Source organism: Lampetra planeri, chromosome 13, assembly GCF_965212315.1.
Source record: "Lampetra planeri chromosome 13, kcLamPlan1.2.h2, whole genome shotgun sequence".
NCBI lineage: Eukaryota > Metazoa > Chordata > Hyperoartia > Petromyzontiformes > Petromyzontidae > Lampetra > Lampetra planeri.
This window is the reverse complement of record NC_136119.1, coordinates 7184259-7196932: the sequence shown is the minus strand read 5'-3', so window position 1 is coordinate 7196932 and position 12674 is coordinate 7184259. Positions and strand designations below refer to the sequence as shown.

Sequence of the window (12674 nt, the reverse complement as noted above, 5' to 3'; positions counted from 1 at the left end):
ATCTGACAGGCACTATTTTAATTTACTTCACCGAGTGTTAACATCCACAGTGTTTAACAGTAATCTCTTCATTGTTCTTTGATCACCGCTCGCCACGTTTCCATTCATTGTGTTGAGCACTACGTGATGTCTTTGATCACCGCTCGCCCTCCGTCCCGGCGCGTCTCCATTCATTGTGTTGAGCACTGCGTGCAGTCTTTGATCGCCGCTCGCCCTCCGTCCCGACACGTCTCCATTCATTGTGTTGAGCACTGCGTGCAGTCTTTGATCACCGCTCCTCCTCCCTCCCGATACGTTTCCATTCATTGGCTACCACAGCCTGATAAGCTCCCCCCCCCCTCTCCACCTCCCTTCAACTTGCTTATAAGGGATTACATCTTGAATCATTGCTTCACTTGATGCAGCTAATTCGGCTGTGACGGTCCCACCTGATGACGGAGACTTGTGTTGCCTCCGAAACGTCGTGAATTTTATTTTGTTTTGTTTTATTTTACTTTCATTAATTTTAATGTTTTTACCTACGTGACTTTACCGAAAAAACCTGAGAATATGAATCATTGCAGTCACGAAAGCTTCAAATCTAGAATGAATGGGATAGAGTGTTTAACTCTTCGCACACGCGTGGGTTTTCGCCGGTCTCTGTTTTTGTTATGGGGCCGTCCATAAATGACGTCACGCACCTAGGGGGGGGGGTCAGACATTTGTGACGAGGAGGGGGGGGGTGAGCAATGTGACGTCAAAATGTGCAACTTTAAATAAATATAAACAACACGTTCTATTGAATTAAATATACTTTTTAATAAATGTTTTCTCCTACAACATCAGAGTGCAGCGCCACATTAATGCGCACTACAATGACAATAGTTTAAATCGATTTGAAGCATGTTTTATTTTGGGGGGGGGGGGCAGAGCTTTGTGACGTCATATTTGAGAGGGGGGGGGGGTCTGACTTTTTGTGACGCCGCGTGACGAGGTGGGGGGGGTCAAAAATCGTCCAAAATCGCGTGACGTCATTTATGGACGGCCCCTATGTTCATGAGGTGGACGCGGCTGGCTTTAGAGGTCAAAGATCAGAGGCATTGAGCTTGGCACCTTGAAGATCCTTGGGTTAAAATCCAGATGGCCGCCTGTAATTAAAGCAGGTTCTCAAGTACTCTGTGAGTTGTTGGGTCTCAGCCAGGTCACCAATGACTGCGCAAACAAAAATGTTGGTTGTGCACTTAGAGAAATACAAAAATACTGTATCAGTTTATCATACAACGAACATTGCTTTCAGTGCCAGAGTGTGTGCAACAGAGGTCAATTGAAGGCATCACGGGCGTACCCCTGTGATTACATTGACATCAGAGGTGACAAAATACGATTGTCCAAAGCAGAGGCTGTTGCTACCCAAGATGTCCAGTTTGTGTGCTTGGTTTTGCTTTTGAACATTTTGATGACCCAGGTGACTATTGCAAATGAGACTCACTCTGGTCTCTTGAGCTCTCGTCTGGTTAAACAAAGTAAACGTGGAACATATTCTTGGTTCTTTCGGTAAAGTCACGTAGTAGGGAAATAATAAAATAAAATAAAACTATTAAATTCTCACGACGTTACGATTGCAACACAAACAATCATCATCAGGTGTGAAAACCACTTCTTAAGTGGTTTTCGCAATCGAAACGTCGTGAGAATTTTATAGTTTTATTTTTTATTATTTTATTATTTCCCTTCTACGTGACTTTACCGAAAGAACCAAGAATATGAATCCCTGCAGTCACGAAAGCTTTAAATCGAAATTTAAACGTGGGACGTCGCGGCTAACTACATTGAATTGTGACCGTTCTTTTAAACACTTGCGTTATCGGTACTGCGTTGCAATGTTTTAACAAACTGCTGTCCATCACTACGGGTGTTATCAACAGGTGAAATATCTTATTCGAGGACATGGACTAACACCAGTGTCGATCCTAACGGTGCGGTTGCCTCCCCGTCAAAACACCTGCAGTGCATTGGGACAGCTTGATGCAGAGTCATTGTTTTATGTGTTCTGAACTTCTTTCGCACCGTACGTATCCAACCGTTGTTAGTGAGCACTGCAAAGCGTAGTCGGTGGACCAGAACGAGCGTGCCTGTAATTAATGAATTGAGCAGGGACAACACCGCAATGCGTGGGTGCGTAGTGGTCCAGCAGTCGAGAGCCAATGGCGTGACTTCCCTGCAGGGTTCCCTATTTACAGAGGAAGAGTACAGTACCTGCCACTAGTTCCTTGTCAAGGCTGAGGTTTGGTTGTCAATATCATTACAGTTGAGTAGCATTGCTCGCCTTTCGTCGAGGTTCTTGATAAAAGCCCTCAACCCAACGCCGCATGTTGCGGACACCGACCTTAGATTATTTGAACGTGGGGGATCAGAGTTGAGAGGCTGAGCTTCGGATTATGAGATACAGCTGCAATGGTGAGCCCGTGCTTTCATTATTGGTCTCTGTTAACTTGTTCTGCACAGTGGTCTTCCACCATTTTTGCTCTCTTTCTATTTTAACGAAGACCTCATCTTTTGTCTGAGCTTGTCAATAATGTTTTTCCACAAGCATCTCTTGCTGGTATTTTCAATTCGCAGCTGGCTGCTATATATTTGTATGGCTATAATTGCATGGACAATTGTGTTTATTGTGTGTAGATGTCACCATAAGTCAGTTTAACAGGTCGGATTTCTCGACCAGTATTATTCATAATAAAGGTTTTTGGGTTAGATCGCAACCCTCCACCATCCGACACGGCCAATCAGTAAAAAATGTGTCACGTTGACAAAAGACAAAACGCCCGAAGATGCTGGATGTAATTTCCAGCGAAACGTCGTGCTCAAATTGCAAATGTTGAGGATCCACTCTTCAACACACCGGTGGGCTGAAGTAGTGAACGTTTTGTCTTTTGTCAACGTGACACATTTTTTACTGATTGGCCATGTCGGGTGTTGGAGGGTTGCGACACATTTATAAATAACGCGATCGAACCAAAAAACATTTATTATGAAAAATCACCATAAGTGTCACTTTAATTCTGGGCCGGCTGGTGTGAGCCCTGTGTCACCAAATGTCCCTCTAGCCCACCCAAGTTCACTCTTCGTAGCGATGTTATTGTTATGGTGGCCCACGCATGAGTTCTACTGCCCCCCCCCCCCATCCACTGCTGGATGAGGTCCTCCCAAAGCTATGGTGGTCGTGAGGATTTATTTGAGTTGACGTTATCACGCTGGTCCATGCAGGTTGGGGAAATGAGGGGAGAGGGCAGGACCGGTTTGGATATTTCGATATTAGCCATGGCCAGAAATAAAAACTCAGGTCTCCAGGTTCAGAACAACGTGTGTTAAACACAGTGAGAGTACCCCCCACGACTAGGACCACAGCTGGTGACAAGAATATAAAATAGGGAATTGTTGTGACAGCCACAATTATAGACTTTTGCAGCACTCGTTGATGAGAAGTGGTAGCATTATATGGAACTAACTCACTGTTGAGATAACTATATTATATCAAATTATTTTGTTCGTGCAAATAAATGGCAATCTTTGCTTTTATAATTAATAACAAGTTTTGAGTTCACAGTGTGTGTGATTTATTTTATTTTTATGCGGCATGATTTTAAAAAGGGTCATAATTTTTGTTAATGTAATAATAGCAGTGGTTGCCCTGAGGATGGCACAGAGCATGCTATTACAATGTATAATTCCACCACGAGTGTTGAACCTCCAGCAAGAATGTACAAATGATCATTAATTGTATGAAAACATCTTAAAGTGCATATGCACTTCCTCGTGTTGCGTAATATGCAGCGCTGTGACATATATTTGGCATGATGTTAGATTACAACGCTCCCGATAATGATTATGATCGGGGCTGGAGTGTCATCCCTGTCACTGCTAAGTCTTGAGATTGACCACTGTGACTCAGTCCCAGGATCAGTGCCATCTGCGTTGAGATCCCAGCAGCCCTAGGCAACTCCACTTGTTTACTGTGAGTGATGTGTGCATCCATTTTGGCTGTGAATGAGACATGTCTAAAGAACACGTTTCACGGTACTCTAGTGGTGAAAACATATAAAGGAAAAAATCACAAAAAACCCAACAGGAAAGCATGTGTCCTATCAAGATGTTGACTGTTTTATTGTGCCAAGTCTACGGTTTATAATCGAACCAAACATATAATGATTGGGGTTTTTTCTACTTCAAATGCAACCCTTTGAAGGGGAGAGGTGACCAGGTTTCCCAAACTGAACCAATACCTGGTGTGAAAATGTTGGTGACTTTTCTTATAAATGCGTTTGCCAGTGTGGTGTAATCTTAATGTATACTGCCTTGGCTTTCCTGTATCTGACATTGAATAAATGTCGATGGTATAAGTTGTAGATGTTTAAATGTTTTAATACGCGTCATTATGCGTTTGCTGTCTTGTCACTTGACACCCTTGCAATCGAGCTGTTAGATCTCAAGGCATTATCCAGGTGATATATTTTCTAAGAAACATTTAGTTTTCCTTCGGCATACCCTTTTGATCCTGGTTTAAATCTCCACCAAGAAATTGTATGCATTAAAAGCTCCATAACGAAATAGGCCATTTCACACCACAAATCATTCTTGAGTGTAATTATAGTCCAGATTCAGGAATTAAGCATCGCACAGATTCAATATATACACATATCGGTATAAAACAATGTGACGAGGAATTACATACAATGTGATTCTGATAATTGTATCATCATGTATCGTATAATGTTTACAAAGAGTATCATCATCTGCCAATATCTATTAACTGCTTGTTGAAGGCCTCTCCAAGTTGTCGCCATCTGTCCTGGTCTGGTGATGCAACAATCCTTCTCGCTCCTGTACACGAGCTGATTTCATCGCTTCATCTCCGTGCTGCATGTACTCTCAGGCGTGTTCTTTCCTTTGGCATTAAGCACATAACACTGGCTGGTAAATTGTCGAATACATTGATTTATACGCATTATAAACACACACAGTTAATTAGATATGTTCCAAGAGTGCAAATGGCTTTGAAAGCTGCAAGCTAAGCAGGTGTTTAATTTCTCACTCTATTTTCCTGAACGTTGTTAAGCTGGCTTATAATAGGGAGTATTGGTGTAAGGCACTACCACTCACGTTCAATGTGCATTCATCCAAGATAATCCTGTATCACCGCACCCTATATTTAAAAAATCCTATGAGAGGTTTAGGACAAAATAAGGCAAGATGGGTGTGATTTGGCAAAATATATTTCAGAACAGCGTTCCGGACTGTTCCGGCTGAAATGAAGCACTGAAGCTAAGCAGGACATGGTGTGGTGACATGGCTTAGTGATGGCGTATTCGCCACTCGTTGCAGAGGTAGCATCCAGAAGCCACCCTGATTAATACTGCGGGTGTATTAACCATAAAATAATACATACCAGACGTGAAAGACCCCGTGATGTCATTCGCAAGAATAGGCCATTGTGCGCTGGCGTCATGGGCTATATTTGGCACATTTTTTTCCGTGAAAATTACTGAATTGGGATTATACGTAGCGATCGTCACCCCCTCCTGTGAAAACTTGACAGGACCCTCCAGAACAAGTCATCAGACCTGATGAGGCTTTCCTGGGGAAAAAAACAAGCATGGTAAAATAATAAGGGCTGTGCGTAGACATGTTTTGACAAATACTGCCACGTCTACTGTGCGTGCATGCACTTACAGTACTCCCTACCGCAATTTTAAGTGCCCTCCACACTGCAGCTTTTGTATTTCCATGCAAGGTTGCAGCGGTGAAGATGTTCGCAGGTTTGTTTTTTCTCTCTCTTCTATCAGGCCTCTGTGATGAGCATCACGGCGTGAGACAAAGAATCCTTTCGGAAACCTCAGATTGACTAATACGGCTGTGAAGGAGATGTTTTGATCACGGGACTTTTGAAAAATAATTCGAGTGAACTTGTGTCCTTAACGCAACAGAAAGGAGTGACACTTTCCCACGTGACGATGAAACTTTCGCTCGCCATCAAACAAAGGCGGTCACTGGACAAAAAGGTTCCATAGATATAACTGCTCGACCCGAGCTATAAGTGCTCTGATACGTGCATTGTCTTTGTACTGTTCGCCTTTTAGCGTTCTCTGGTCTGACACTGGTGAGACAAGGTCACAAAGTAGGCTTGTCTCTGATGTAGGTCAATACGTTTAAAAGACAATGCACATATTATCAGAGCATCTATGTGTTCATGTTTTGCCACACGTAAGTGTGGTTAATGTAGCTGATCCCTTGAAAAGGGTTATCTATTTGGTGTTTGAACATCTTAACACCTGTTTTGTTGCCAGGAAGAGTAAAACGAATTTTTATTTTTCATAATTACTGCGCATACATTTATCACGCCAACATTTCGGGTACTGGCTCTTCTCCACAACGTTTGCAGTAGGACGGGTATCGTAATAAGCGTCGTATCACTTCCCCCTTGTGGAGCGTGTCGTAAAGCGCTGCGGTGAAATGCCCCTTCGTCGCACATCCTGTGTGCGTACGGACAAGGAATACGTGCCCGTGTGACTCATCCGCACATCTGGGTGGCTGCATCCGGGCGCATAGGACATGCTTGCGGGTGGCTGAGAACAGGGACGATGGGGGGGGGGGTGGAGACACTTCATGGCAGTGTTTGTCAACACTGTGCACGTGCAGGGAGGGCTTGGTCTGCGTCCCACAACTTGAATGTGAGTGAGCTGAAGTCGTCTCAAAAATCAGGCTCGGTAGGGAGCGAATTTACTCGGAATCACTCACCTGTACTGACGAGCATGTCCAAGCAATGTCAAGCAATCTCCATGAAAGGTGTTTAGTGAGGGATGGGGCTTGATTGAGCATACTGCAGTGATGGCAACGGGACAAATTCAGCTATCACTTGCCACTCATGTTAGGAATGATCAGGAAGTATTTATCTGTTGTGTACCCATTAATACTTATGGGTAAACTTGCCCCATTGTTTTTCAACTGCCATGCCCGGAGATTAAATGAGCGATTTCTGGAATGCGTGTCCAGTGTGCTGACCCAATACACCATGACAGTGTCCAAAATGATTAAAAGTCCCTAAAATTTCGTACAAATTCACTCCACTACAAAATCCGCACGCACCGTCTTCAGCCCTGCTGCTTTCTCTTGAGTTGTCCTCATTCCTGCACGTACATTTTCCTCTCCCGAAATCTCCTGCATCATCCTTTTCTTGCTGACACGGTCTCATGTACCTCTAAAATTAAATAAAAATCACTCATCACATTAGTGTGAATTGAACTGGTGTTTTGAATTATTTACAATTATGGTTTATTTTTACTGCCCTGTACACCGGGGCATTTTAGAGCACTATGCCTCACATCTCAAACATTTGAAAGGGCTGTCTCTGAAGGCACAAGATGACTCGGCACCTGGGTCTGCAAACAGGAATTAGTCTACAGGCAGGGAACAACGATTGCTTGACTTTATCCCAATTTCATAATTTGTGGATAATTTTCAAATTTGGCAAATTTCGATCCTGACGCCAGCACACAATGGTATACTTATGAAGGATGTCAAGGGATCTTTAATGTCCGCTCTGAAGCAGACGGTGCATATTTATTCCGCTGATTCCACCATCAGTAATCACCTGGGCGACCGCTGGATTCGAACCATGAACCTCTGAAACTAGCAGAAAATGTGCTCGCACGAGACCCTGTCACCTCCCAATTAAACTATTTACAATTTTATTTTACAGGTAAGGCCCACTGAGCTATATAGCTCGTTATCAGAAGCGACCTGGCCACAAATGATAGCTCAACGAAGTGCCTTATCGTGTGTAAATGTATTGCAGCCAAATACTCGAAATGTGCAGGGAAAAACCGGAGGAATCGGAGAAAAATCCACATGACCACGGGGAGAGAGACACGCAAAATCCAAATATACAGGCATCAGGGTCGGGATCGAACCAACGACCTCCTGCATACCAAGCGAGGGAGTTAACATCTCGCCACCGCTGCGCCACTGTGAGGTCCCTGTGCATGCAACGTGGAGGAGGTGTAGCCAACACTTTGGTCGGTTGTTGTCAACGTAACGTTGATGGGAAAAAACAGAGTGCGACCACGTCTACGTTTCACGAACACCGCACCAGGAAGCGCGAGAAAACATTCTTTCCATAAAGCAACTGTTATATACATGTACACATTTAATAAAAATAAATATACAAATTGTCTACTGTAAGTAAACTCAGTTCTCATGCCCTGGTATTCATATACAATAGGTAATATTTCGGGCAATGGCGCTTTATACTGGTAAGAACCTCCTGGGTACACCAGCCCACAGGGGATTATTGTGTCCGTCCGTCCGTCGTGCAGGGAGGGGCTGGGTGGGGAGGGGAGGGTGGGGAGGGGCTGGGTGGGGAGGGGAGGGTGGGGAGGGGCTGGGTGGGGGTGGGAGGAGTGGGAATGGGTGGGGAGGGGCTGTTCACCCCGTGGTGCCCTTATAAAACTCAACGTTCAACCTACTCACGCCGGCTTGTGCCCGCCCTCACAGTCGGGCATATTTGCGGAATACACCACGCCGCCGTTGACCCTGGCCATTGACCGAGCAACCCAACGTTCCTACCAGCTCCCTCCGCAGGAACGTGTTAGCACATGGCCATTGTGCCATGAGGATGGGCCATTGGTAGGAACGCCACTGATTATATATTTTTCCTATTAAAGCAGTGTTATTGACGAATCTGTAGAGTTTTTATTTTTATATGTGCTTGCACACCACTGCCAACACATCACCAAATAATGTATTTGTAATCAATACGGTGTATGTCAGTGTGTATAATCGCACTGTATTTGTGTTTTGGGCTTAGAAACCACACATTAGAGGTACTTCTGCAAGAGGTCTTGTGAAATGTGTTGCATTTGCAAGTCAATCTGGCATTTCCTGTAGATTATTATGTTTTGTTGGCACCATATTGCATGATGTTACTATTAAAGTCATTCCCTTTAAAAAAAAAAAGGTGATATGTTACGTTAAAAGTACAATTAATCTGCAGACTGCAAATCGTGGAAGTCAAGGAAGATGATCATAATTCATGAATACTAGTCTTGTGTGACCATTGTCATGTATTTTATGTTTATCTATGTAGTAGTGAATATCCCATTAGTATGTGCGTTGTATTTGTGTGTGCGAGTGTGCAAATGTGGGGAGCGGTGGTGAAGCGGGTAACGTACTGCGTTTCGAACCCAACAGCCCAAGTTCAATTCCCACTCACGGTCAACACCAGTGACGATTATCTTAACCGGTCCTGGGCCTCCCCTAGGTCGACTCAGCCTCAAATTAGTACCTGGTGAGATGTGTAAACTCACCCCTGGGGAGAAAAAGGCGATCGGGCGTGGTGCTGGCCACCCACCCCCTCGTGTACCGTGCTGGCCTTAATAGGTGCTCACAAACAGCACTTTCCCCGGAGTCTGTTAAGGCTATACAGGGGATCTTTGTTTATTTTGTTAATATGCTCATTGTATCATGTCAATTACGCATTTGGGAAAATTACGGGTCGTTTTTCATACCATTAAACGTAAATCTTGACCATCGAACTCCTGATTAAACCTATAATCTGGAGTGACAACGCCATACACCTGCAGGTCCAACACAGACACAGCTTGTGAGAAAGAGTTGTTATGCCTAGCATACGGCAGGGGCTGCAAGCAATGGTGACCTGCAGTTACTTGCACTTGATACGGTACAACGCAGGATAGCATCAACATTATCTTTCTCGAACAAAGTTCAGTAGAGCGCGTTGTGCTGTGAAGGTGGAAACGTTAATTTATTACACTTGTCTATCCAGTAAAGCCCACTGAGACACGACTCTTTTTCACGATGTTCCTGCCAGGTTTTTGAAGTAACAGGTGATTATTGCTGTTTTTGTATATTCCAAGTGAGCGATTTGCAGTACAATTTCAGAAATGTTAAATTTCGATTTGAAGCTTTCGTGACTGCAGGGATTCATCTTCTTGGTTCTTTCGGTAAAGTCACGTAGAATGGAAATAATAAAATAATAAAAATAAAACATGATAAAATAATTCTCACGACGTTTCCGGCCACAACGCAAGCAGCCGTCCTCAGGTGGAGAGCAGGTCTGTCGAGTAGACAGAGTCCCATTCAGATCCTGTCTACTCGACAGACCTGCTCTCCACCTGAGGACGGCAGGTCTGTCGACTAGACAGTCCCATTCAGACTCTGTCTACTCGACAGACCTGCTCTCCACCTGAGGACGGCTGCTTGCGTTGTGGCCGAAACGTCGTGAGAATTATTTTATTATGTTTGATTTTTATTATATTATTATTTCAATTCTACGTGATTTTACTGAAAGAACCAAGAAGATTCAGAAATGTTGTCAAGTCTGGACCATGACGTCGGCACACCATGGCCTTCTTTAACTTAGCAGACAGCGCGTAATGTTATGATTTACACACACCGCAGTACCATATTAATGAGGGCGGCTGCTGGATTTGAACCATAAACCTCTGCAACAAATGGCGACCGCATTACCTGCTCGGCCTTGTCACCGACTGGAGTTCTATTCCCAGCCATGATGAGTGTCGCTGGTGAGTGACCCGGTCTCGCACTGACCAGAGTTGTCGAGCATGCTCGTGTGCTGCCCTAAAATGACTGACACGGCACAAGGAGGCCTTGCTCCAGCAGTGGATTGACAAAGTGCTCAACATTTTCTTTATTATTGATGATTTTATATATCTACATTTGAAGCTTTCGTGACTGCAGGAATCCATACTCTCTGGTTCTTTCGGTAAAGTCACGTAGGTATAAAATAAAATACAAATAAATCACGACGTTTCGATTGCAACACAATGATGATTGCTTGTGTTGCAATCGAAAGGTCGTGATTTTATATATATGTAACCGAGAGTTTATTGAGAACGGCATTTTTGAGTCAACGCAAAGATGGCTTTAAATAAAATACAGAGGAACAGGAAACAGATTTCAGGGGGGAAAACAAAATAACGCAAAAAAAGACAGAGAAGGTCTCAGTGTGGAAACTTTTGTCATATAACTCTGGTGTACTTGTTTGCATAACATTGCCTAAACACGACGCCATAGAAGCTATTATACTTGCAGTAGTTGCTTGATACATGGTCTCTAGAGGTAAATAAACTGCAGGGCTAGCAACCTTGTGGTCTGTGAACCTGGATTGTTGTTCAGAAGGATGGTGGCACACATTAATGTAATGTCAATATTCAAAGTGTCTTTGTGAAGGGAGACCTGAGTGTAATGACAGTAGAAGAAGCAGCAAACGCCAATGAGCAAACAAATATATATTGTGGGACAGTGAGCTATTTTTTTTATTATTAAAGTAAATATAATAAATGAATATAAAAAATTATATCACAATACTTGTCTATGTAGAGCTGTTAGCATTGTAGTTGTTGCTATTTGTAAACAAATACGATAAGTGGAATACAATCATTGCATTCGGGAAAACGTTGTTGTAGCACATGGTCATTTCCTCCCGTAAATTCTGATGGCTTGAATGAAGTTTGTAGCAAAAGAATGATCACCTGCCTTTTTTTGTCTAAAAAGTAATAAATCCAGTCCAAAAAAAAACACTGCCTAGGGGCATGAATAATTAAAATATAAATAGTAACCGTGTAAAACTGTCAGCCACACTGTAAAAAAATGCACATTGGCAATTTTCTGGTCACTGTAATATATCTTGTTATAGATTACTGCCTCTTCTTGAAACTGAAACAGCATTCGGCATTTCATACCCCGCCTTTAGCTATGCAGGTTTTTATTTTAAAATCCTTTATATTAAGTTAACTTGCTTGCGCGCTTACGACCGTGCAAATCTTTCGGTCGTGTTTTAACCCACTTCCCGTGATCCAATCGAGCTGACATTTTGCACACAGACTCGTTGTGCGTGACAATGCATTTTCGTGAAATTCTTTTTTCCAAAATTTTACACTTTTTAGGAAAAAATAAATTATATTTAATTACCAATTGCTTTATGGTGGCAGCCATCTCAAGCCAGAGGACGAGAGAACTCTAGTCGCCACGCATATAAAGGATTTATAGTGAAAAACTTTGTTTTTACGGGTTAATTTTTAACATTTTCCCACGACGGGGTGCAGTGGCTGTGACTCTTAAAAGTCTTAGAAGCAGGGTGATTAAACGTGCCCACAATTCGCTCACATTTTGCACACCTGACGGGGGCATCCGCAAAACTTCCGCAATGGCTTCACACTTTACCCTCTTCGATCACGCACCCCATCTGGAATGCCTTAAGATACGCGTGAGAATTAAGGCTGCCCCACCTGGCCTGGGTTTTTCCCTGGATTGTCGTTTTTCTTGTTATTAAGGGAGCTGTCCAGGAACATCTATAAGTCTTCCCAAGGCATTACAAGTCCCGGTTTTTGTCAGTTTCGTAATACAACACCACTCAAGGCAGTGCATGCACGTGTAGTTCACTGGACTTCTGGTATTTTGATTGATATTCTTGATCCCATGTACCTCATTGTTGGCAACCTGAGTAGCAATGGCCAAAGTGACCTGTGGTTATGCCGTTGTCTTTAATAAAGAAACAACCCAAAGAGAAACAAAAACACACCAAGGCTGTGTGTCTTGGGACTATTCCACACGAGACTGAAGCTTTGCTCATGAGACGAGAGACGGTGCGTCATTTTGGC

At 43.4% G+C, this 12674-nt stretch overlaps 1 protein-coding gene across 1 annotated transcript in view; it reads left to right on the top strand.

Annotated features, from left to right (window-relative positions):
* Positions 1 to 2237: 2237 nt before the first annotated feature.
* LOC144722010 (unconventional myosin-Ie-like) overlaps positions 2238 to 12674 on the top strand; it is a 46142-nt gene continuing 35705 nt past the window's right edge. Inside the window, exon 1 of the mRNA XM_078600053.1 lies at positions 2238 to 2436. Within this exon, the coding sequence (XP_078456179.1) occupies positions 2434 to 2436 (3 nt within the window). The 5' untranslated portion in view covers positions 2238 to 2433. The remainder of the gene's footprint in view (positions 2437 to 12674) is intronic.